Here is a 24,928-nt window from a genome sequence, read left to right as displayed (position 1 = left end):
ACGGAGACGCTCCTGCCATGGAGCACACAGTCAAGGTGTTTCGGTGGTATGGAAGCACACTGCCAGCCTGAAGTCCCGGGCTCCAGAAATAACCACTTCCACCTGCTCCGAGTTTAATCCTGCATTTCATAGTTTGGCTGAGGCAGAGAAGAAAGCGAAACTGTCTCTGAAGTTGGTCAGGAGCGCGTGGGGGAAACGACTTCTTGAATCCAGATGGCGTGGTCAGTGCGGCCCGGGCTCCGGGTCGGAGCTCCCCGTGGAGGGCTGGGGTCGGGGGAGGCTCCAGGGAGGGCTGCGGCTCTGCTCGGGGTCCCTGGGGAGCGGCACGGGCGGGGGCTGGCTGTGGGGGAGGCGTGGGGCTGCGGGCGAGGGCTGCGGGGCTGGGGCAGGGGGCGAGGGCTGGGCGCGAGCGGGGAAGGGCCGAGAGCTGCGGGGGCTCCGCGGGCGGAGCAGGGTGGCGGCGGCGGCGGGGCCGGGCGTGGGGCGGCTGTGCCGGCCTCAGGGCGGCACCGAGCCTGCCCGCCCTCAGGGCTGCCGCCCGCGCCTGGCCAATCAGCTCGCGAGGGGAGGCCGCGAGCCAATGGGGGCCTGGGGGGCGGGCTGTGCCCTGAGCGACGTGCCAGCCGCCCAATGGCGTGCCCCGGCGGGGCTGTCCCTGCTGCCAGGCACGGGGCCGGCGGGGTGCAGCGCCCCCTGCCCGCCGCCTCCTGCGCCTGGGCCAGGGCTCGCCCGGGCCGGGCCCGTGGGCGGGTGGGGGGCGGCGGGGGCCTCTGCCCCGCGGCCGCGCGGGAGCGGCCTGCTGTGCGCAGAGGGAGCAGGAGAGGCAGCGGCACAGGATGGCGGAGCAAGAAATTCCGCCGGAGCGCAGGAGATCGCTTGTTCACTGTGAAGGGGCCGAAGGCGGGCAGAGGTTCCCCGAGAGGCTGCGGAGTCTCCGCTCCGGGAGAGACTCCAAACGGGCCCCTCCTGCTCCAGGGCAGCCTGCTCCAGGGGACCCTGCTTGATCCGCGGGGCTGGACCAGACCAGCTCCCCAGGTCCCTGCCAAGCTCGGCTGCTCCAGCCCCTCCCAGTCTCTGCGCTTCCGCTGCCTCGCGGGGTCGGCGGGAGCCCAGCGCGCACGTGGGCCGAGGGGTGGCAGGTTGGGTGGTGAGTGCGCGGGTGGGGCTAGCGGGGAAGGGGGTTGTGTTAGCAGTTAGGGTCGAGGCTGCTCCTTGGGGTTTCTGCTTGGGGGTTGGTGTTGCGGGTGGAGCCGGGGACGGGGGGTGGCTGTGCTGGGTGGGGGTCGGGGGGAGGATTGGGGGGAGGTTCTGCTGCGGTGCTTCGGGGTGCTGGTGCTTGTGGTGAGCGCTGGCGAGGTCTGTGGGGGACTGGGTGATGGCTGGAGGTGAGGGCTGGGGGGAAGGTTGGCGTGGTGATGCTGGGGCTGAGGGTGGGGGTGAGGTGAGCGCCAGGGAAAGGGGTGAGAGGTGTGTGTCTTGGCTCAGCGGTGGGGTTTGGGCTGAGGGGTTGGAGTCGGGGCCGGGGCTGGTTCAGGAGCAGGGCTTGGGGTTAGCGGTTGGTGCCCGGTAGGTGAGTGGCTGCAGCGCCTGGTCCGTCGGGGCTGAAGCGGGAGGGAGGTGGCCGTGCGCAGCCCCGCGCTGCCCCTGGAGCTGCCTCCCGTTGCCTCCGGCAGCTCTGTCCTCCGCGGTGCGGCGGCGCTCAGGCCCTGGGGCCACGGCGGCGGCGGCTGCTGCTCGTGGAGACGCTGCGGGCAGCAGAGGTGACCTCAGCACCGCCACGCACGGGGCCGCTGGGACCCGCCTGGTGACCCGCCGCGGCCCCGCAGTGTCCGGGAGGACGGCGCCGGGAGAGGGCAGGAGTGCACGGGGCTCGGACAGGAGCCACCGAGCACAGCCGCGACTTTCCCTGCCGCACCAGCAGCCCTGCAGAGCCGAGGCATTTCCCGAGGCCTTCCCACCTCCCGTGCTGGGTGGGAGCCACGGGGCTGGGGCTGGGGCTGGGGCTGGGCAGCGTGGCGGAGCCACGGGGGCCCTCGGCCGTGGTGGGGGCAGAGCCTTGCGGAAGAGGCTGTGGGGCAGGAGAGCTGGCGCCAGGGCCGGGGCGGGCGGGGGGACGCTGCAGTGCCGGCACCACCCCTGCGGGGACCTGCCCAGCTCTGCCTTAAAAACTCTCCCCCTTGGCCTCTGCTCTGCCCCGCAGGATGGAAGAGAGACCCCCCCCCAGCCACCCCCAGGCGGCCTGGGAGAAGGAGGGCGGCCGCCCGCGCACCCCCCGGGCACCCCAGGAGCAGGACGGGACTCCCCAGGGCAGCAGCTCTCCCCAGGCATCCTCCGAGGGCTGCAGGGCCCAGGCGTCACGGAGCCGGCGGAGCAGTGAGTGAGGGGCCGCGCGGGGCTGGGCCGGGCGATGAGGTACGTACGTCAGCCCCTGGTTTGGCCCAGACCTCTCCAGAGCATGGTCCTGATGGCACCGTGCCTGCCTGGGAGGTGTCCCCCCATCGTGGACAGAGGATGGTGGTTCTGCCCACTGGGCCTCTGCTCTCCCTGGCCCCAGGTTTGTCATCAGGGGATGGGAGGGCACAGGGCTACCTGCAGCTGCCCAGGGCACCTTGGCCTTCACCAGAGAAGGGGAGGCAGATGGTTGAGGAGGCGTGAGGCCTACCAAGCAGGACTGTCCTCTGTCCCAGGAGCAGTGTCATGGAAGGAAGGAGCACCTCTCCCCCCCACACACACGCAGGGCTGCCCCAGCTGCTCTCAGGACCAGCCCGAGGACTCCTGCCCCAGAGGTCCACATCCACCTTGCCAGGGCATCAAGGCAGTGCTGCCAGCGCCAATGTTGAGCAAGCGCCACTCTCTCTTTGCAGTGTCGTGGAGCTGGTTCTGGAGGGCAAAAAGAGCATCCTCCTGCACACCTGCTTCAGGAGTGTCTTCTTGCTTCCTGCCAAAGAAGACATGAAGAACCTGGACACCTGCCTCTATTCCAAGGTATGCACTGGGTGAGCGACGGGGAGCCTGTCAGCCCCTCTGCTCTTGCCCCTGCCCGGCCTGTGCTGAGAGACGACTGTAAGATCACAGGCAGGGCCCGATCTCAGCTTTGCTTTCCCACCCTCCTCCCTTCTACCCGTTCCTCTGGGTGTGGCCACGGGCAAAGCCCAGAGGCTGGTGTGTGCCAGGGAGCGGTGAAAGAGTGTCACAACCCTCTGTCCTCCCTGCAGACCCTGGACAGCATGGATAACATGCTGGAGGTGCTGGTGCTCAACTCTGCCACTTCCAGCCTCCTGGAGCTGCAGAATATCTTGCAGGTGTGGCATTTGCAAAGAGTGGGCTTCACAGGGACTGTTCCTCAGCTCAGGGGGAAGCGATACCCTCAAGTGGCCATTTCCTATCTCAGTGCCATGTGGAGGCTGCAGAGTGCAGGGAGGGAGCCCACCTCCCTTAGGTGACTGGGAGGTGCCTGTGCAGTGATCCTGGGGTGCACTGGCTGCAGCCCAAGTCCCTTCTCCTTCCAGAGACTCCTCCGAGGTCATGAGAAAGCCTTGCCCGCTGCACTCCAGGGCCAACTCTGCCCTCAAAGCCTTTCCTGCACCAAAGATGTGGGAGGAATTGCGTCCTTTTTCTCTCAGCACCACACAGATGGCAGCTACTGCTGCGATCCCCCTGCCTGCCCCTCATCCCTTGTCCTTTGCTCACCAGATCTGAATGGGGCAGGGCCCTGCTAGGACTCGCCCATCCCGTAAGGGCAGCCCAGCTGAGAAGGTTGGTTCTTTTGCCATCCAGGAGGCCATAGCCCAACCTCCCCAAGCAGACCGCCAGGGAATGTCCTGCACATAGGGCGATGTTCTGGAGGGGGTGTGTGGGAAGGGTGCCTGTGCAGGGGGTGTGCGGTTACCTGCCTTCCTGAACTGTATCAGTGCAGCCAGGGGCTGAGGAGAGCTGCTTCTGCTGGAGCAGGTGTCAGCTCCCCAGGCAGACCAGTAGGCTTTGTCCTCCCAGCTCCTGTTGCCCTTCACCAACTCGGAGAGAGCAGCTGTGCGTGAGAGGGCCGTGGGGAGGACTGGGAGGCTGAGCAATGTGCTGTCCAACTATTCCTCGCTGGAGGTAAGGAGGCATGCGCCTCCCAGCCACCCCTTTGCCCCTTGCCTGCAGACCAGAGCAGCCTTCAGCTCCGGGGTGCCTGTGACGGAAGCCTGGCCAGAGGTCAAAGCGCTCAGCAAGGCCCTGCCCTGAGGCAAAAGCTCTCTGTTCCTCTTGCCATGAGCTTCTCTCTGCAGGCGTTTTTTTCTGAGGCCCCAGCTGTGCCCCAGCTCTGTGCAGGGCAGGAGTGTGCAGGGAGCACGATGTGAGGCGAGGTGTGGCAGTGCTGCCTTGCTGCTTTGGGAGGCCAGGCCTGCAGGGCCCTCCGGAGCTTTGACTCACCTGGCATGCATGCCTGGGCAGACTCTTGGCTTCAGGGCTTTGGTGGCGACTGCCTGCCATCAGTCCTTCTAGCTGTACCGCCTGTTCCGCAGGTCTGGCGCCCCTTTGGAGGAGTTGAGGAGAGCCCCACCAGCTACAGAAGGGTCTCTGTGCCCATAGTGGGACAGCTGGTGGGGCGTCTCATACTTTGCTGCGCCTGTGAGGATGCAGAGACGAGCCATGGGGCTTTGGACGCTCTTCATTGCCTCTTCATATTTGTGGTGCAACGAAAACGTAAGAGAAGCTGTGGTGGGCTGCATCCTTGTGGAGCTGGAGAGCCTGGCAGGGCCAAGGAGGGCATCAGCCTGCCTTGGCCACTCTGCTCCGTGCGACACAGGAGCAGTAAAGAGGGCTGATGGAGCAGTAGGGCAGCAGGATGTTAGTGGCTGTGCTGGACTACCCTGCTGTGGAAAATGCTCAGCAACCCCTGCTCACACTAGGGATCCTGAGGTGCTTCACACCACAAAGTCCCATTGAACCCCCCCAGGCCTTTGGTAGCCTTCAAAGCAGTTGCCCCTTCTGTCCCCTGCAAGGGGCCCCCAGCCTCCTGGGGAATCCTGCTCCCCAGACGTTACTGGCATGCTCTTCTCCTCTGCCAGGCTGCTTTCTCCCTGAGGCCATCAGTCTGCCCCCTCCAAGGCTCCTCCACTCCTCCTGACTGCTCTCTTTTTCCGCTCCTGCTCAGGTAGCGAGCCGTTGCAGGATAATTAAGGGCATGTGGAGAACCCAAAGGAGTGGGAAGCTGACGACGAGCTCTGCGTGTCATGGACCTGCAACCTCAGTGTCATCATGAATGTGAGGAGCACCTCCCCTGCTGGGACTCTTGGCCATGGGGTCATCAGGGGACTTGGATGAGCAGAGGGCTGCCTAATGAGCAGGGCTGAGGGGGTATCGCGGTTCATGCAGAGTGGGCAGGGCGCGTGGTGGAGAGAGAAGCAGCTCTCAGTGGCACCTTGTGTAAGGCTGCACTCTGGTGGCAGCCCAGCTCTCCCCCAGTGCCGCTTCCACTGTGCTGGTGTGGGGAGTGGGCAGGGGCTTCACTCCAAGAGTCCCAGCAGCAGCTGCAGCCTTGAGGGCCACCGTCAAGCTGTGCTTGCCTGCAGAGCCAGTGCGCTGTGACCCTGACCGCGACCATCCTCCCTTGCCCTGATGGCCCTGTGGCCACGTGCCCCACGGTGCCGCTGCACAACCCAACAGCCGCCCCTGGCTCTGCTGGGACCACAGTGCCAGCATTGCCCCGCCCACCTCTCCCGAGCCATGTCCACTGCTCAGCTAAGCACCATTAATGTGGCACAGAGCGTGACATTTCTTCCCTCACCTCCTTTCTCCCATAAGCTGTTTGTGAAAAACCTTCAGCCCTCCGAGGGCATAGACGTCATTGTCACAGCCATCGAGGGCATGAGGAACTGCAGCAACTATAGCACCGTGGTGGCTGCCCACATGCTGAACATGTTTGTGGTGGGCGCTGTCTCTTTCACTGGAAGATGTAAGCAGGCTGCAGGTGGCGTGCGTGGGGCAGGAGCCCTCTGGGACATGGTCTTACCTCACCAGAGCCATGGGTCTGGGACACCCAAGAGCCTTGGAAGGCAGCAAGGAGCACTGGGAGCCATGGAGAAGGAAGGGGATGTCAGTGGGAAGTGGGGTAATGGCTGCTCTCTGGTAGGAGCCCCACTCTCACCCATGGGTCTTCCAGGTGCCACGGATCATGAGGTGCCTCTACAGGAACCTGAGTTACGTCAGGGAGTTGTCGGCCCGGGTCACCCTGAACAACATCCTTTGCCAGCTGTGCTGCTCGAACCCTGACGAGGTGACCGTGAGCCTGCTCTACTGCTCCCCGCTCTGCAACAGGTATGGGGCCCGTCAGGCTCGAGGGCTCATCGCAGATGGGGAGAAGGGCGCAAAGGGGGCCAGACCCAAGGAGACTCCCAGGACACGCCTGCGGGGCAGCGTCCTCTGTCTGTCCCACCACTGCCCAGTCCCCATGCATCAAGTATCTCTGCAGAAGGCAGAGCTGAGCAAGGGAGCCTGCTTTCAGCAGGCAGCGGCCATGCTCCCTGCCTTCCCCACAAGGCACTACAGCCTGGTCCTGTCCAACCTCCATGGGCAGGCCCCCTTTAGGGCTCCCAGTGAGGAGGGGGTGGGCAGGGTCAGGGCTGCTGGACGTCCAGGGAGCTCCAGGACATGCCCAGGCTCTGGCGCTGTGGCCGAGGAAGTGCCACTGACAGAGCGCTCTGGGCCTGCAGCATCGCCACAACCATGTGGAAGGTGCTGCTGGATAAGCCCGCAGTTGCAAAAGACATGCTGCAGGAGCTGCTGAGCTTGCTGGAGCAATGGCCACTGCGCAAGCAGCCCACCTCCGAGAGGGACAACAGCTGCATCCTTCCCCTGGCTGTGAGTTACGGGACGAGGCCTCGTTGGTCCCCTGGCTGTCGCCTGGCTCTGTGGGCCCCCTCTGCCCTGCCTGTGTGCCCCCAGGCAGGCACCTCCCCTGCGTGGGAATACAACATGCCCAACACCAGGCCTCCCGTTGCCAGTGCACAGGGCTGCCGAGCGCTGCTCTGCACACAAACACTCAGGCTGGCCATGGCCTGGAAATCTCCATCTCCCCCTGTCCCTGCATCCCCTAGTGTCCCTCACGCAGGAAGGCTCCTTGTGTACAGACAGGAGTTGAGGCCAAAGAGCCTGCAGGCATTGGCCTTGGTCAGGCAGCAAGTCTGAGCCCTCCATCTGCATTGTCCATGGCACGAGGCTGTGCGTGAGGGTCCCAGCTCGAGGGTTCAGGGAGAATGGCAGGGAGCGCTCAGGAGTGAGAGGTGTCCCTGGGTGTTTTCCACAGGCAACAAGAGCACTGCACATGATCATCCAGGAGCCCGACGACCCACAGGTGTTGAAGGCCTTCTTCCCCCAGCTCTTCCTGGCGCTGCTCTTTCAGATTGTCTTCACAGCAGGGTTCACCTGCCAGGAAGCAAATGTCTTCCTGAGGGAATGCCTGTGGGATGGGTCCCATGCCCCCAGCCACGTCAGGTGCTTGATCCCACTCCTCCTGTCTCGGCCTTGGAGTTGGAGGCAGGGCCAGGCTGCCAGTGTGACCTGGGCTTTGCTCTGCATGCAGGTGTGCCATGGAGGCCATGAAGGGTCTCTTCCACTGTGCAGGCTATCGGCACGTAGCCCTGGCTGTGGAGAGGAATGGTGGCTGGGAGCTGTTTCTGCGTGCAGAGACATCTCAGAAGGGAGTGTCCATGCTGGCCAGGTAGAGCCCTTTACGCCCTGCTCTCCCGCAGCACCTCTTCCGTGGATTTGGGGTGCCCCACACAATGTCCTTCCTTGCGGACGGGGGGTGGGGGCGAGCTCTCCAAGAAAGGGGCTGCAGCCTGCCCACTTGTGGCAAGGGCTCACACAGCAAAATGTCCATGGGAGCTCCCTGACCAACTACTGCCCAGCTTTGAGAGCTGTTGGGGGAGTAGCTGGTGTTAGGAGTAGTGAGAGAAGGTCCCTCGCAGGAGTGGTGCCCTCCCAAAGCTCCGGAGTGCCCTCCGGTGGGACCTGGGCTCCCATCACAGAGTGGATTGGGGAGGGTCTGGCTGCAGTGGCAGCCAAAGCAGAGCCCCAGGAAAGGTGCAAGCTGAGCAGAAGGACCTGGGAAGGCCCCTGGGGCAGAGGAATGCCAAGGGGTGAGGACACGGCATGTGTGGGAAGGCTGTGACTTGCAGGTAGGAAGGATGTTTCTCCAGTCTCCCACCCAGAGGAACATAATGGTGACGGAGCCTGGCTTTCTGATGGCAAGGTGTGGTGGGGAAAGAGCAGCCCTGCAGGAGCACATGCTGCTGCCGTGGCTGCGTGCCAAGCACTGCCTTGAGCTGCCTTCAGTGTGCTGGGGGGAAGTGGCTGAAGGGGCCAAGCAGGCCCAGAGCAGGTTTGCCTGCTCAGCTGAGGACCAACAGTGCCTTCTTCCTTCTGCCAGAGCCATGAGGAGAGCTCCGAGACACCTGTGTCACTGGATCTTCCACCAGCTGGCAAGGCTGCTGAGCAGGGAGGACCAGTTTCGCCAGAGGCCCGCCATGGCTTTCTTTGTGGAGGTGAGCCTCATGGCAAGCGGTACCTCTCTGGAGGTGCCGCTGAATGCTCTCTGCTCGCATTGTGCGCGTGCCTGGTGGGTGACGTTGAGAATGGAGCTAGGGCAATGCACGCGCTTTTGTTAGCAGCCCTGGCCTTGGCTCGTTTCTGCTGGGCGACCGCTCGCAAGCACTTGCCCTTTGGGCCTCCTTTGCGGCAGCTCTCTGGGTTCAAGTGCTCCTCCAAGGGCTGAGGACAAGAGGCTGCAGAGGGCTCCGAGGCCGTGGGGCGGAGGCGAGCAGTGCGTGCAGTGTGCTGTGAGCCCCAGGGCTGGGAGCAGGGCCTGCGGGTGTCTCCACAGTGGCCCCTGGCCATGGGGTGAGCCGTGTCAGGGGCTAGTGCCCTTGGCCTGAATGGTGGGTGGGACGCAGGGCTGCACGCTGCAGGCAGTGCTGGTGGCTCTGCCACTCCGTCAGTGCTGTGTGCATTTCAGCTGCTGGACGGCCTTGACCTTGCCGAGATGGATGATGCCGCGCTGCCGCTGCTCTGGCGCTACACGCAGACTGAGGGCCTGGAGCTGCGCAGACTGGTATTCAGAGGCCTCCTGAGCCTGCTGAAGAGGCTCGAGATGGTGAGCAGGGGGGCAGCTGGGTGAAGGCATGGTGGCAGGCTGGGACTTGGCAGGTGGTGCTGGGTCACAGAGTGGCCTGGCCTTTGCTGGCCCTCAGGAGGTGTGCTAGCTGCTCCCACGTCCCCGCTGCCCTCTTGATGTGCCCCAAGTCTTTCATGGCAGCCCCTGGGCTGTGCTGCACAGGCAGAAAGGCACCAAAGGCCCTCGGGAAGAGCTCCGCTGTGCCAGGCGGAGATCCAGGCCCAGCAGCAACAAGCCCCTTCCAAACGGCCTCCATTGTGCGAACGCTGCGGCCAGAGTCCTGCTGGGAGAGGGACGATGAGGCAGATGACAGGGCTGGGCTAATGCAGTCAGCTGCTGGTGGTCCTGGAGGCAGGAGCCTTGCTCCCTAGAGAAGCCCTAGTGTGCTCGGATCCCCCTTGGAGATCTCTGCCCTGCACTGCAGCCTCTGTGCCCCAGCCGTGGCTGTGTGCAGAGCCCTGGCCCTGGTCCCTGAGCCCTGATGGGAAATCAGCCCCCAGAGCACTCGTGGCCAGGGGACTCTGGCCTTGCTTCACAAAAGGAAATTGTGTCTTTGCCACAGGCAAGGAAAATGCAGAGCCTGCTCCCAGACATGGTGGAGTGGCTGCAGGATGCCCGCAGGGACGTGCGTGCAGGAAGCTTGCTGTTGCTGAGAAACATCCTCAGCTACCTGGACCAGAAGGGCTCCAACCCCATCGCTCTGCAGGTGGTGGAGAGGCTTCTGCCACGCTTTGATGACGTAAGGCTGGTGGGAGAGGCAGGGGCTCTCTGGCGTGTGGGTGGGTCTGTAGACGTGGCTCTGGATGCTGTGTGTCCTTCTGCACGTGTGCCCACTGGGCAGTGTATTGGCACCTCCTGCCACAGTTGTGCTGCCTCTGCAGAGGCTTGTCCCCAGCTCGGAGCCCTGGCCAGGGAGGGGGACAGTTGTGCCTGCAGAAGACGAGGCCTCGCAGAGGAAAACCTTCTTCTCATGCCTGGCTCCTGCAGTCGTTGCTGAGGCCTCCGCTGCTCTCCTTCCTTCCTCACAGAGCTGCAGCACAGTACGAGAGCTCTCCATGCTGCTCTTCAAGGACCTGATGGAGATTGTGGTGGGGAAGAACAAGCAGAGGATGAAGCAGCGCGTGCAGAGGAGCCTGGTCCCACTCTTCCTGCACATGAGCGAGCAGAACCAGAGAGCGGCCCAGATATGGAGCAGTGCTTTGGGGAAGGGATGCTGACATGACCTGGGGGAGGCCTGAGCACCATGACAGGGGCTGCTGACAAGTGTGCCTCTGAGTGCATGCCAGCGGGAGGTCCAATTTGCTGAGTGGCCAAGGACAAGGCAGAGGTACCGCTGCCTTCAGCAGGGAGGGGCAGCCCTGGTCCTAAGCCCCACTGTGGGCTGGGACATGCTCCAACGCTGGCCAAGATTGGGGAGTACCTGGTAAGGACAAGGCCAAAGTCCCGGGGCCCTGACCGGACGAAGCCTGCCCCGCTGCCCAGTGTGCAGGGCACACAGCTGTGCCCCTCACCCACTGCTGCAGCCCAGAGCCCCGGCCGCCTCGGGCTCTGCTCCAGGCCCCTCTGCCCTTGCTGTCCCCCCTGGGATGCTGAAGGAGCCCCTGGCTTGGCTGGTCCTTGTCAGAAGGCTTGGGGGGGATCTCAGCATCCCTAGGCCACCAGGGGTCATGAGGAGGAAGGAAGAGGAGGCCGGCCGTGGAAGGAGGGTCAAGCCTGGCTCCCCAGGGAGTCTCGGTGCCAACCCACGGCCTTGCGGTGTCTCCAGGTGCTGAGGGACAGGAGCAGAGCGGAGCAATACCTGCACCAGAGCCTGCCATACTTGGAGAAGCCTGAGGCATCCTTGCGGGAGGCAGCCGTGAGGTTCCTTGGTGAGCCACTACCCTGGTCGCATCCCTGACCGTGCAGGTGGGCTGAGAGGAGGTTCTGCAGTGCCTCACAGCATGCCTGCATCGTGCACCCCGGGGACCACGCTGAGGCCAGCCTTGCGCAAGGGGAGGAGGATGAGTGGGCAGGCTGGCACGACCAGATGGGAGCTGTGCTGCTGGGGTCTTGGTGGGGAGTATGAGGGCTGACAGGAGGTGTTTGCCTAGGGCTCATGGGGCAGCAAATGAAGCAGAGGAAGGAAAAGGTGGAGCAGATCTGCAGTGGTGAGTGAGAGCAGCTGTGGCAGGAGGCCCTGGCAGGGAGGAGGAGGGAGCCCAGGAAGGGAGCTCCAGTTGCTGGCCCTGCCATAAGCCAGGCAGGTGTGGTCTTCCTCTTTGGGGGAGAGGAGGTGAGTATTTGTGGGTCACCTGGGGTATTCCTGACCAGCAACTTGCAGCTGATCCTTTTGTCCCACGTGCTGCCTGCCCAGCCTGGGAAGGGCTGGGTGGGACGGGCCCTGTTTGGGCGGGATATCAAGGAGGTCTGCAACTGTGGGAGTCTGTTATGTGCTGTGATCTTTTCTGTCTCAGCCCTCCAGCCCCTGGAAGCTGATGCTGAACCCTCCGTCTGTTGCCTGGTGACACAGACCGTGCTGAACTGAGAACTGCCCGGGAGCGGTCACCACCAAGGTTCAGCTTTGGAGCACTGGGTCACTGGCTCCAGAGAGCATGGCAGAGGTGTCACCCTTCTGCCAGGAGGTGACTCTGAGCAGCAATGCCACAGCTGTGCCAATGCCGTGGGGCTGCACACCGCAGACACGCAGGTGTGCTGGAAGGTCTGGGCCATGGCTGGTGTCTCCCGCAGCACAGGACAGCTCGACAACTCTAAGCGCATCCTGTCCCATTAGTGTTCTACCACTTCCTCCCCTTGCTCTGCTTTCCTCAAAGATAAAGTCCTGTTTCTTCAGCCCAGGTGTGTTTAATTTTTTTTGGAGAGAGAGAAAGGCAAGGGGGAAGAGGGCAGTTGCTCTGCTGGACCAGGAAACACAAGGGCAAGAGGGAGAAGCTCTGTAGCCTCTACAGACACCCGCTGTCCTCAGGCCTTGCATCTGCTGTGCAAGGGCCGGGCTGGGGTTTGCCATGCAGCTCTCTTTCTATCACCATTGCCCACCCTGCGCCGATCCTGGGAATTGCTTCTTTCCTCTGCTCTCCCTCTTCCCCATGACTATGTGCTTCTGTTTTCCCTTGAAAGACCTCAAAAGCCAGGAGCCATCAGCTTTGATTCACTGGGGCGCCCTGCAATCCGGAGCTGCTGGCACTGGGGCCATGTGTGACCAAGTCCCTTTCAGCGAATTCAGTGCTGCAGAACAGTCCCTTCACTGTCAACCAGCCATAGGAGCTGCTCAGGGACACGGAGCAGTTCAGTCCAGCTTCCCCAGCAGCAATCCCACCACGGCCCCTGCACACTGCAGGCTCACACCGGAAGCACCTGGCTCCTGTGGAACTGTGCACCGGGTTCTCTCTTGGCCGTCCAACCGCACTGTTAGCTGTCAATCATCCTGTTCCTGGCTGAGGCCATCTGCTCTGTTGTGTACCTGTGGTCTGGCATGGCTCAACCGGAGGGTGAATGAAGCCCGGGAAGGATGAAAGCCAGCAAGACGCATAGCTCTGGTGTGCACTCAGACTCACCACGAGCTGGCCGGTGGACCCAGCAACCCATCCAGCAGCAGGGAGGCCCCCGAGGCCAAGAGCCAGGGAGAACCTTGATCACCTTGGTGCAGCTCCTCTGCTGGCACATCACGGCCATCCCCACTGTTTTCTGACCTCCATCTGCCCATATTCTTTTTGCTTTTTCCCCTCCAATTTACCCGCTTTCCTCATTTTCCATTTCGATGTTTCTCCACCTTCCACTTTCTTTTGGTGCTCTTCACCATTTTCCACAGCTTTCTGCACTTCTTGCTTTGCACCATCTCTTTTCTGCCATGCCTGCATCATCTGTCGCTGCTCTCCCTCCTTTTCTGCCATTTCTACCATTTCTGCGTTCCCTTTTTCCATCTTTTTTCCCCCTTTCAACCTTTTTTGTGTCCTCTTTCTTCCATTCTTTCTGTTTTACACTTTTTTTTTTAGCATTTCCCACAGTTTTCATATAGAGCTTTTTGCATTTTCCACAATTCTTTCTTTTTTGTTTGTATTTTTTCCAAAGATTTCTGCTGCTGTTGGACACTTTGGGCAATTATATTTGGGGGGGTGTGTGAATTTTCCTCTATTTCTTGCGGTTTCTCCCATTTGAAGTGTTTTCAGGTTTTCCCTTTTTTTGATTTTCTGCCACTTCTCACTTTTCCCACTTTTTTTTTTTTTTTTTTTTTTGCACTTTCTGACATTTCTGGCTTAACCACTTTAACCATTTTTAACCATTTTAAGTGTATTTGGTGTTCCATTTTCTTCATGTTATCCATCCTTTCCGTTTTCTCCATCTTCTTCTGTGATTTCCACCATTTTCCTTTCCTTTTCTGAATTTCCACCATTTTCCTTTTTCTGAATTTTCTGCTGTTTAGTCAGTCCCTGATGCTTTCAGTTTTTCTTCGAAATTTTCACTTTTTCTTTCTTTTTTCTTTCTTTTTTTTCTTTCTTTCTTTTTTTTTTTTTTTTTTTTTTTTTGCCTTTTCTGGTGTTTCTGTTTTCTGCCATTTTTACTCCTCTAAGTCCTTCCCACCATGTTCTGCTTTTTTCTGGCTGTTTTCATCAACTCCTACTTTTTCTACCACCATCTTATTTTTGCTTTTTCTCAGAAATTCTGTGCATTTTCTTCCTTTTCTTTTTGTACATTCTCCCCTGCTTTCCACCATTTTTTTCTCTTTTCCACTGAATTCCACTTGGAGGTTTTGTGTGTGTGTGTGTGTGTTCCTTGTTGCTTTGGGTGTTTTCCACCACTTGGGGGGCCAGGTTTTGCTGGGTTTTGCATTTTCCACCGTTCCTTGGGTATTGCGATGTTCTCTGAATTTTTCTGTCATGTGCCAGTATTTTTTTTCATTTTGCTATTTTTGGCATTTTTAGCCCTCCTTTTGCATTTTCAGTCATTATGCTTTCTGCAGTTTTCCAGGTATGGGGTTTTTCCATCATTTTCTGCTCTTTTCAACCCTTTTTTTTCATTTTCCATTTTTTGTGGATTTTAAAACATTTTCTGCTCTTCTGTATGCATACTCAGACTTCAGCTGAATATATTGGTTCTTTTCACCCCTCTTTCTCTTTACTCCATTTTCTATTTTTTCTCTCAACACCTCTCTACTTTTCACTTCTCGCATTTTCAATTTTCTGGAATGGCTTGACATTCTTCTACTGTTTTCTGCTATTTTTGCATTCTCTGTGGGGTTTTTTAGTAGCTTTTATTTTGTGGGAGTCATTGTGCTGAAGTTTTTTATTTTTTGGTGGGATTTTTGGCATTTATTCTGCAGGTGATTTTGTAGTACTTTTGCATTTTCCACCGCTTTGGGGGTTTCATCCCAATTTCCATCATTTTCCCTGTTTTCTGCCTCTTCATGCATTTTTCCACTGCTTTTGCCTCGTCCTCCAATATTTTCCACCCTTTCCGCTGTTCCTCACCGCTTCCTGCCGTTTTCCACAAATTGCTGAACTCACAGAGGTTATGGCTGAAGTACGTAAAGATGGAAATCCTACCTAAACTTGGGACTGGGAATCTTGTACGATTCATGGAGAGAATACGGTCTTCTCTGGTTGGACTCGTTCATTCGTGATTGAGAGCCGTTGCAAACACCCGTTTCCCCTCTTCTGCTCTCATCTGGTGCAAGTCCTGTTTGTGGAGACCTGGGCGATGGACTCCTACTTGCCTCCATTTCCTGCAGCTGCCTTGGGCTGTTTTCTGCTGCAGCTGGTGAGGTGTGGTGGTACCACCGGTGGTCTCCTTGGGTGAACATCTCCCCGGTCCTTTGAATTTGGAGAGGACGGTCATTGCCGGCAGCTGGTGGCACGGAGAGCCCTGGGGTAGGGCAGGAGCTCTGCTGTTCCCGGCTCATCCTTTGGGATCAGCTCCACGGAGCAGCATCTCCTTCAGCCTGAGGATCTCAACGTCCCACGAAATGTCTTGGAAATGCGTCTCTTTTCTGTTTTGGTTGGGATAACTGGCTCACGTTGCCTCCAAGCTCCTTCCAGCGGCAGCCATGCCCACCAAGGGCTGCCAAGATGAAACCGCGCTCAACACGCTCACAGTCGCCGAGGAGGTCTCCGCCGATATGCTCGTCTTCATCCCACCGGTTACATGCAAAAAAATCCCCTCGTTTAACCACAATTTTAAATCCAATATGAAAACACTTCAATGCAGCAAAGATTTGAGGAAGTTTCCATGACTCACAGCCCTTAGGATTTTGGAAAAGCATCAGTCTTACGTGAGTAAAAATGATTTATTCCCTTTTTTTTTCGTTCTCACCTGCTTCGAGCTTTCCTCCAAAGACCAAACACACATCACAGAACGAGCTTCCCCCCACGCTTAAAAAGCAGCCTGTCGCCTAGAGATTAATGTTGCATTTTAGCATTTCACTAAATCCCCTCCAGATTAAATTAAACCGCGCTCTCCGAAGGGGAAGCGGCCACCGAGCCCTGTCGGCAGTGACCGAGAGGACGTTTCCCGGATGCGTTGGAAGGATAAAAATGATCCGTTCTCTTTTTGATCGTTGGAAGGTGCCAGTGAGGAGCAGCAAAAGTCAAGATTTCTATGGGGTTTTTTTTAAGTTTTGTTGCTAGTGATAAGGTGCCTCTTGGCTGGGAGCACAAGAAGGACCCAGAGCAGCTTCTTGTTCCACGGTTTAAGCAATAGAAACTTGTTGCCGATTCAATATTTTATTTGACATGATCAACCAGATCCAGCCACGAGTCTCAGTTCTACCACTGCCCCTTGAGGGACCCAGGCATCCGGGTGCCCCTTCTCACTCCCCGCTCTCCCCCACACAGAAGGGACCCAGGCGTCCGGGGCTTCCACGCTGAACCTCCCCCCCCAACCCCACTCCCCTGGGTGAGTGAGGGGCCCAGGCGTCCAAGGAGCCCAGGAGTCCAGGCAACGCAAGAAGTCCAGGACAACCCAGTTCTCCAAGGGACTCAGGCGTCCGGGAGGGTTCCAGGCATCTGGGCATGCCGCCCCGCCCCTCCCCTGCACTCGTACAGAGGACCCAGGTGTCTGTGGCCAGCAGCGCCACACCCTTCCCCCCTCCCCACACCTCCTCGGACGCTGGGCCCCCCGCGAGTCTTCCAATAGTTACTTTATTTTAACATCTTTAATTATAGACAGTAAAATGGGGGCCAGGCCAGGGGGGCAGCTCCTGAGCCAGTGCCCCCTAGACGGTCCCCCCTGCCCCTCCCCCCCATTGGTGGGTCACCCCTGCCCCCCCAGTCCCCCCCCCAGCAGGTGAGGAGGGAATAAATATAATCCAGTGTATTAAAAGCCATTGGGGGAGGGGAGACACCCGGGGAGGGGGGAGGGTGTCACCCCCAGGGAGTGTTGTGACCTCGAGGGGGTCGTGTCATCTCGGGGGGGGGGTCACATCATGCCCAGCTGCAGCAGGGTTTTGGCGTACATCATGGGTTGATGTTGGGATGAGGCTGTGGGGGAGAGCGGTATTGGCGCGGAGCGGGGGTAAATACCGCCCCCCCCATGGCAAACAACCATCCCTGGGGCAAATAAATACCCAGATCTCCCTGTCCTAGGGGAAGGGGGAGAAATAGGCTGCTGCCCCCCACCTCGAGTGCTGCAGGTTTGGGGGGGGGGCCTTCTGGAGGGTTGTGGGGCTACAAAGGGGGTTTTATGGGCCCTTGTGGGGGTGGTTGGGACCCCGGGGTAGGGGGGAGTTGGGAGATCCTGGGGGGGCTCCAGGGATTTGGAGGGGGGCTCCTGGGAGGGTTTGGGGTCCCAGGGGGGTTGGTGGGGCCCGGGGAGATCTGGAAGGTCCCGAGCGGGTGGGGGTCCCGAAGGGGGATCTGGGGGGGCCAGGGCAGTGACAGCACCTGGGGGGGTTGGAGTTCCTGGGTGCAGGGGGTGGTGAGGTTGGGGGATCCAAGGGGGGGTTGGGGGGATCCCAGTGGAGGTTTGGGGGACTCCTGGGTCCCAGGGGGTTTTGGGATCTCCTGGACTGGGGGGGGGGGGGAATCCCAGAGGTAGCTGAGGGGCCCTGGGGGGGGGGAATCCCAGGGGTAGTTGGGGGTCGCTGCGGGGGGTCAGTGGGGGAGGCATAGGGGGTTCCCAGGTGGTTTTAGGGGCCATGGGTGCATTTGGGGGCTCAGGGGAGCTTTGGGGGATCCCAGGGTGGTTTTATGGGTCCCTTGGGGGTCTGGGGGTCCCGGGAGAGGTTTTGTGGGGCCTCTTTGGGAGGCAGGGTAATTTGCAGGAGCCCCAGGGTGTTTTAGGGGTGTCCCTGGGGCAGTTTGGGGTCGCCAGGGGGCAATTTGAGGCAGGTCCCAGTCTCACCACTGCCGTGAACTGGGGGAACTGGGGCCACAGGTCGCTGCCATGCAGGTGGATGTAGCAGCCCAAATGTTGCCAATTTGGTTGCTGCGGGGACACGTCAGGGAACGTGGGGATTCGCCGGGGGATACTGGGCGATGTGGGGACACAAGGGAGGTATGGGGATACCCGGGGCCAGCGCTCAGGGACACCTGGGGACATGGAGGACCAGTGCACAGAGACACCTGGCATGTCTTCTGCAGGTGGCCCTGCAGCCGCACGGGGACACCGAGGCTCGGGGACACCCACGGACAGGATGGAGGGGACTCCCAGGCACTCCACGATGTGGCCCGCACCTGCCACAGGGACACTTAGGGACAGGGCTGAAGGGACCCTGAGGCACAGGGACACCAGAGACCAACACTTGCAGGCACTGGGGACCATGGCAAGGAGACATTGGCACATGGAGGACATTGAGGACAAGGGGTGACACTGACACCAAAGCTCGGGGACACTGCAGACAACAGGGGATGAGCATGGGGCAACAGAGACACCCCAGGGAGGACACTGAGCCTTGGGGATGAGCACAGTATGACACCAACACCCAGGGGACACCGGGGGGACAAGCCTCACGGACCGGGGGACAAGAACAGGGTTACATCGAGCCTCAGGGACACCAAGTGATGAGCATGGGGTGACACCAACACCCAGAGGACACCGAGTCTTGGGGACACGGGGGGATGAGTGTGGGGTGACACCAACAGCGAGGAGACACCAAGCCTAGGGGACACTGGGGGATGAGCTGTTCTAGTTAGATTCCCGGGGGCCAAACATCCGGTTTGGCAAGCCAGCACCAACTCACACACACACACACACACGCAAACACTCTTCAGTAGCAAGAAGTTTATTAGTAGATACTTACAAACAGACCGACCCAATGGTAATCTCGAGAAGGACCACCTCAATGCTTGTCCCGATTGTCTGCATGGTGAGAGAGAGAGTCGGCAGGCACAATCTTTTCGGGCATCCCCGAGGAGGCAACGTGGTCCTCTGTTGTGTAGCAGCCTCTCCCTCCTTCGGAAAACTCCGGCATTTATGATTACTTGTGGTAGGCGGGAGTCCCGGCACCTGGGGCCAACAAGTGCTGGGAGTCTGGCCCAACTCCTCTGCGGCTGCATAACCAGGCTATGATACTGCGCACGCGTGCAGACTCATTTCGGGGGCCACATTTGACTTTGGGGGTCGCTATTTCACTACTCTTCAGCTTCTGGCCTTCATGTTGACTGCTTCTCATGGTGATTCTGTGGCTGGAAGCCACAGAATCTATATGTGACCAACAGCTGTTCTTTCTCACAGATTTCCAAGACCTTGTGAGTTACTTATTTGTATCCCGCTTAACACAGCGATATTGTTCTAGGCACTAAAAAGTTACAGCACTAGACTATTCTCACCAAGTAGCAGGTGGTACAGATAAAAAAAGTTACAACACAGACCATTCCCATCAAGTATCATGTAGTACGGATACACCATACTATATACATATATACATCTACCCATTTAAGATGGGTTTCCTGACACAGTTTTGAAATATGTCTTTCAAGTGTTTGGTTCATTCTTTCTACCTTACCGCTAGACTGGGGTCTCCATGGAGTGTGTAATTCCCATTTCATCTATAAAAATTTGCATGTTCCTTGAACCACCTCTGAAATAAAACGAGGTCCATTATCTGAGGATATACCTTCAGGAATCCCAAATCGAGGAATTATCTCTTTTAGTAAACATTTAATTACTTCTTTTGCACGATTGGTGGAGCATGGGAAGGTTTCTGGCCAACCAGAAAATGTATCTACCAAAACAAGTAAATCTTTAAACTGACCACATTTAGGCAATTCAGAGAAATGTGTCTGCCAGTGTTCCCCTGGGGTTAATCCTCTTCTTAGTTCTCCCATAGGTGGTTTCTTCTGAATTCTGGGGTTATTTGCACAACAGGTGGGACATCTCCTTACAATAAGGTCAGCATTTGATAGCATCTTTGATCCCACAGCCTATCTTTTTATGCTGCTTATCATAGCATCTGCTCCCATGTGAGTTTCTTCATGCAGTCCCTTGAGGAGCACTTTCAACATTTTGGCTGTAGTTAAAACTTGTCCATTGGGCGTGACCCACCACCCTTCAGCATTTTTTGTACATTTTAGCCTTTCTGCCAATTGATTTTCTTTGTCTGAATATTCAGGAGGTCTCATTTGTATCTTTCTACTGGGTACTAAAGCCCCAATCACCTGTCCTGCTAGTGCTGCCTTTTTGGTGACCATATCTGCTCTCCCGTTTCCTTGTGCCACTTCACTATTTCCCTCTGGTGGGCTTTGCAATGCATTATAGCTACTTCTTTGGGTTCCATTATTGCTTGTAACAATCTTAATATCTCTTGTCCATACTTCATATTACTTCCTTGAGAATTTAAGAGCCCTCGTTCTTTCCAAATCGCTCCGTGAGCGTGAACTACCCCAAAGGCATACTTTGAGTCTATATATATTTACTCTTTGGCCCTTTCTGATTTCAAGGGCTCGTATAAGGGCAATGATTTCAGCCTTTTGTGCTGAGGTGTTTTGTGGCACTGGTTTAGCTTCTGCTTCTTTCCATTGGGTCACTACTGCATATCCAGCCTTTCTCTCGCCATTCTGTGCAAAGCTGCTACCATCTGTACATAGCTCCACATCTGGGTTCTGCAAACGTTCATCCTTGAAATCAGGCCGGCTAGAGTATACTTGCTCTATAGTGGCCAAACAGTCATGCTGTAACTCTTTTTGCTCTTCACCAGGTAGCAGAATAGCAGGGGTTAAGGTCGAAGCCACCTTTAAGGTAGTATCTCCTTTTCCAATAACACAGCATGCTATTTTACCAGTCTGCTCAGGGAAATCCAGTGATGCCCCTTTTGATTTAAAATTGCTGATACTGTGTGTGGTACAAAAACAGCTAAGGGCTGTCCCAGAGTCAATTTGCGGGCCTCTTGTATTAATAACATGGTGGCCGCTATAGCCCGGAGGCAGGCCGGCCATCCTTTACTTACTTCGTCTAGTTGTTTAAAAAATATGCCACCGGTCTTTTCCAGCTCCCAAGCATTTGGGTCATTACTCCTGAGGCCACCTGCTGCCACTCATACACGTACAATTGAAAGGGTTTAGCCATATCTGGGAGTCCCAGTGCTGGAGCTTCCATCATTTTCTTTTGTATTTCATCAAAACTAGCACGGCATTCTGGGGTCCGCTCTAACCATTCTCCTGGACCCTTTAGGGCTGCATATAAAGGTTTAGTTATCAGCCCAAAATTAGGGATCCATATACGGCAAAATCCTGCCATTCCCAAGAATCCCCTCAGGTGTCTTTTTGTGCAGGGTACTGCAATTCGGCATATAGCCTCTTTTCTTTCCGCTCCTAGTGCACGTTGTCCTTTCGATATTTTAAAACCAAGATATTGGACTTCCTTCTTCGCAATCTGAGCCTTTTTCTCTGAAACACGATACCCGGCAAGTCCCCAAAAATTTAACAGACTCACTGTTGCCTCTAAACATATTTGCTCTGAATCCGCTCCAATCAAAATGTCATCCACATACTGTAAAAGAGTGACATTTTTGTTACCTTCCTGCCATTGGGCTAGTTCTTTGGCCAAGAGCTCACCAAACAGGGTACGACTGTTCTTGAATCCTTGAGGAAGAACCGTCCGGCATAACTGCTCCTTCCTCCTTGTAGTGGGACTTTCCCATTCAAAGGCGAAAATTGTCTGGCTTTGTTCTTCTGTAGGAATACAGAAAAAAGCATCTTTTAAATCTAGCACTGTAAAACAATTGTTAGTCTCAGGCACCGAGGCTAAAAGAGTATATGGGTTTGGCACACTTGGATGGATATCTCTTGTTATTTGGTTCACTGCCCTTAGGTCCTGGACCAGTCGATATTCTTTGGAGCATGGTTTCCTTACTGGCAGGACTGGTGTATTGAATTCAGACTGACATTCTCTAAGCAAGCCATATTGCAGAAGGCATTAATTAGGGGTTCCAGTCCTCTACGTGCTTCTAGCTTGATAGGGTACTGATGCACCCTAACTGGCTTCGCTCCTGGTTGTAGCTCTATTTTGACCAGAGTCGCGTTTTTTGCTTTACCTGGCTTTGTTGAGGCCCAAACCGAGGGAATCACCGCATCCAGTACACTTGAAGGGATACTTGCACTGTTACCGTCTGGAGCTGATCCCATCAAAAGGCAGATTTGTGCTCTCCATGCCGATTCTGGAGGGCTGTGGAGCTGCACGGAACTCTCAGAAAAGGTCACCTGCGCATTCAGTTTGCATAGTAAATCCCATCCTAATAAAGGGAGGAGACACCCTGGCATATAGAGAAACTCATGAGTCAATTTAGTGCCTCCAATCGTACACTCCATTGGTTGCAAAAATGGCCTCAAAGCTTTCCTTCCTGTAGCCCCAACAATAGTGGTAGTAGTCTTACTTAAGGGTCCTTTACAACTAGTTATCACTGAATGAGTGGCTCCACTATCTAATACAAAATCTACAGTTTCATTCCCCAGCTTTCCTGGAACCAGGGGATCAGCTGAGGAAATTCTAATTTTCTCCCCCCATCCCCTTCATTCCATATTTGACTCCTCTAACATAATTAGCTCGGTGTTTGCTGGGCTCTGTAGCTTTGTTATCCTTCTTCGATTTGGACATTCATCTTTCCAGTGCCCTTCCTGTCTACAAATTGCACAAAGATTTGGAACCAAAGCGGGTCTAGGGAGGCCTCCTCCTGGCCTCCCTCCCCTTCCACCTCTTCCTCCTCTGTTACCTCTTCTGCTTCCCCTGCCCCTGCCTTGGAATTCATTCCTCTGGACAGCTGCCAGGAGAGAAGCCTGCAGTTTCATTCCATTTTGTGTTTCTCTTCTTCTCTTTTCATCTCGATTATTCTATACCTTATGTGCTATTTCTATCAGCTGTGGAATAGACATTCCCCCAGCTCCATCCACCTTCTGTAGCTTCTTTCTAATATCCTGAGCTGACTGGCCAATGAATAGCGTATTAAACAGTCTTTGATTCGCTTCCTCATTTGGATCCAGGTCTGTCCATTTTCTGGCTGTTTCGCATAATCTTTCATAAAAGGCCGAGGGATTTTCTTCAGGCCTTTGCTTTACTTCATACAATTTTGACACATTCTTTGGTTTCGGAACCCTGTACCGAACCCCATATAAAATTAGCTGTTGATACTGCCTCAAGAGCTCCCTACCCCCGCTCCTATTTGGATCCCACTCGGGATCCTTTCTGGTGGGTAAATAGACTTCAGGATCCCCCTTTCTGTCCCTTCTCTCACCCTCTTCTTTTGCCTTATCAATTACCAGCCTCTTTTCTTCTCCTGTCAGGAAAGTATTCAACAGCGCCTGCACATCTCCCCAGTTAGGATTATGAGTTATCACAATAGTCTCCAAAAGTTGATGCAGCTTCTCAGGATTTTCCCTATATGATCCAATAGACTGCTTCCAGTTTAGTAAATCCGAGGTTGTAAAAGGAACATGTACAAATACTGGCAGCCCTCCTGGTCCCACTGCTTGTCTCAAAGGAGCCTGTATAACAGGTTGTTTCCGTCTCCTAGTTTGGCCAGAAACAGGGCTGGACTCTTTGCTTTCTAGTGGGGGGACCGATGCTTCAACTGAGGTGGAATCGTTTCCACAAGAGGGGGGCACTGTCAGTACTTGTACATCCTCCTGCTCCTCTCCATTCAGAATTTTTCTGTTAGCACAATACCCGCTCTCTTCCTTCTTTCCTACTGCAACCATTACATATACCTCTTCACTTATAAGTTCACATTCCCTTTGAATTTCTGGTTTCCTTTATAGTGATGTAAAAGCCTACACACAGGGTATCTCATCCCACTTCCCCTTCTGGCAACAAAACAGCAGTAACTGTAATATAGTGTTATGGTTCAAGGTCCCATTTTTTGGCCATTGCTCATCACATTCCAGCTTATACATTGGCCACCATTGACTATAACACCTTTTCATTCTTTTTTTTGTCATCCGATCTCCCCCAAAAATATCCCAGTGTTTCAAAATACAACCCAAAGGGCTACAGGGAGGAATCCTGGATTGGCTTGATCCCATGTCAGTTACCTAGAAACACCAACCTTATTACCTAAAAATACCTTTTTCACGTACCTTTGTGTGCACTCGGCTCTGACCCCTCTGGTCAATTTAAGGCAACCCTTGCCAAGTGTCTACGTGTGACATAATTCAACATAATCTTCCGCGGAAGTAAGTAAATTTTATACTCACCAATCCAAAGATTTATCCCCCTTTTGCCCTGGCACAAATATCTCTGGTCGGTGTTGTGCCTTTGAGTCTCTTGTTGTCCTGACTTCGGAGGGAGGTCGGAGGACTCCCCGATCAACAGGTCGGTACGCGCTGGAGCTCGATCCGATCCAGTCCGCTGTCCGGAATGGCAAGATGATCTGGGCAAGGCCTTCTGGCAAGTCCCATTTGGGTTGCCAAACTGTTGTCCCAAAATCTGGGTTCTGGTACCCGGTGTGCAAGCAACCAATAGATACACAGGGTTGAGATATTTGTTTATTTCATTTCTGTGCACAGATGGGTGCTAGGTGGTAAATCCACAAAGCTAGCACACCTTCACCCCCTCTGAGTCTTCATTTATACACACTTTTCAGGGAGTATTTTATACAAATCTTTCTATTGGTTACAGTTTCACTACCTCAGGCAATCGCTCTGCGCTTGCGCTTTCACATTCTTGTTAATTAGCGTAGGAAGCGAAGAGGAGGCGGTAACATCATTATCATGTCATTTCCATCTCATTCTTTATTTAGGGGTGTGAAATTTAATATGTTAATAAGCCTTAATGAACCTAAGGTCACTTCTGGGTTATTCTGCTGTTTTTGTCTTATCTACCCTTGAGTTTATTTACAAAAGAGAAACCAGGAAAAACAGAGCAGAAAACAAGCAAGTCGGAGCCGCCAGCTGTAATTTGCCTGGCTAGAGGCCAGCACCCAGCTGTGCATGCCGTGTTCAGCCTCTGCGGGACTGCGCCCTGTGGGCAAGGGCACCGCCTGCGAGGGTGTCAGCCTCAGCCCCGGCTCACCTTCCCGTGGGGAGCAGTGAGCCTTGGGCTGCCTGTGAGCTGGGGTGCCCAGCGTGAGGGGGTGTCCCTGCGGCGTGGAAGCTTTACACAGCTCTCTCCCGCAGAGCAGGGGGCTGGAGCTGCCTCCTGCCGCGTCCTTCAGCTTTTTCCTCCCCTCTCTGATATGCCCGTCCGCTGTGCTGCTGGTGCAGCCCTGTCCATCTCCTCCTGGCCTCCGCCAGGAGCCCTGTGGCTGGAGGTTTGCTCTGTCCCCCACCTTCTGGAAAAGACCCACTTGCTCTTTACAACAGAACAACCTAGGACGTGCCCCGCTGCATGCTGCAGTTGCTAGGGCAGCGA

At 56.2% G+C, this 24,928-nt stretch overlaps 1 protein-coding gene across 1 annotated transcript in view; it reads left to right on the top strand.

The window, feature by feature from the left end:
- Positions 1–2,407: 2,407 nt before the first annotated feature.
- The window catches only part of LOC134154550 (adenylate cyclase type 10-like), a 45,046-nt gene continuing 22,525 nt past the window's right edge, over positions 2,408–24,928 (top strand). The window contains exons 1-10 of the mRNA XM_062601223.1: positions 2,408–2,412; positions 2,865–2,985; positions 5,791–5,913; positions 6,149–6,303; positions 6,699–6,846; positions 7,292–7,479; positions 7,568–7,705; positions 8,417–8,531; positions 9,002–9,139; positions 9,723–9,899. Of these exons, the coding sequence (XP_062457207.1) occupies positions 2,408–2,412; positions 2,865–2,985; positions 5,791–5,913; positions 6,149–6,303; positions 6,699–6,846; positions 7,292–7,479; positions 7,568–7,705; positions 8,417–8,531; positions 9,002–9,139; positions 9,723–9,899 (1,308 nt within the window). The remainder of the gene's footprint in view (positions 2,413–2,864; positions 2,986–5,790; positions 5,914–6,148; positions 6,304–6,698; positions 6,847–7,291; positions 7,480–7,567; positions 7,706–8,416; positions 8,532–9,001; positions 9,140–9,722; positions 9,900–24,928) is intronic.

Source organism: Rhea pennata, unplaced genomic scaffold (genome assembly GCF_028389875.1).
Source record: "Rhea pennata isolate bPtePen1 unplaced genomic scaffold, bPtePen1.pri scaffold_32, whole genome shotgun sequence".
NCBI classification, from domain to species: Eukaryota; Metazoa; Chordata; class Aves; order Rheiformes; family Rheidae; genus Rhea; species Rhea pennata.
This window is presented reverse-complemented; position numbering and strand designations above follow the sequence as displayed.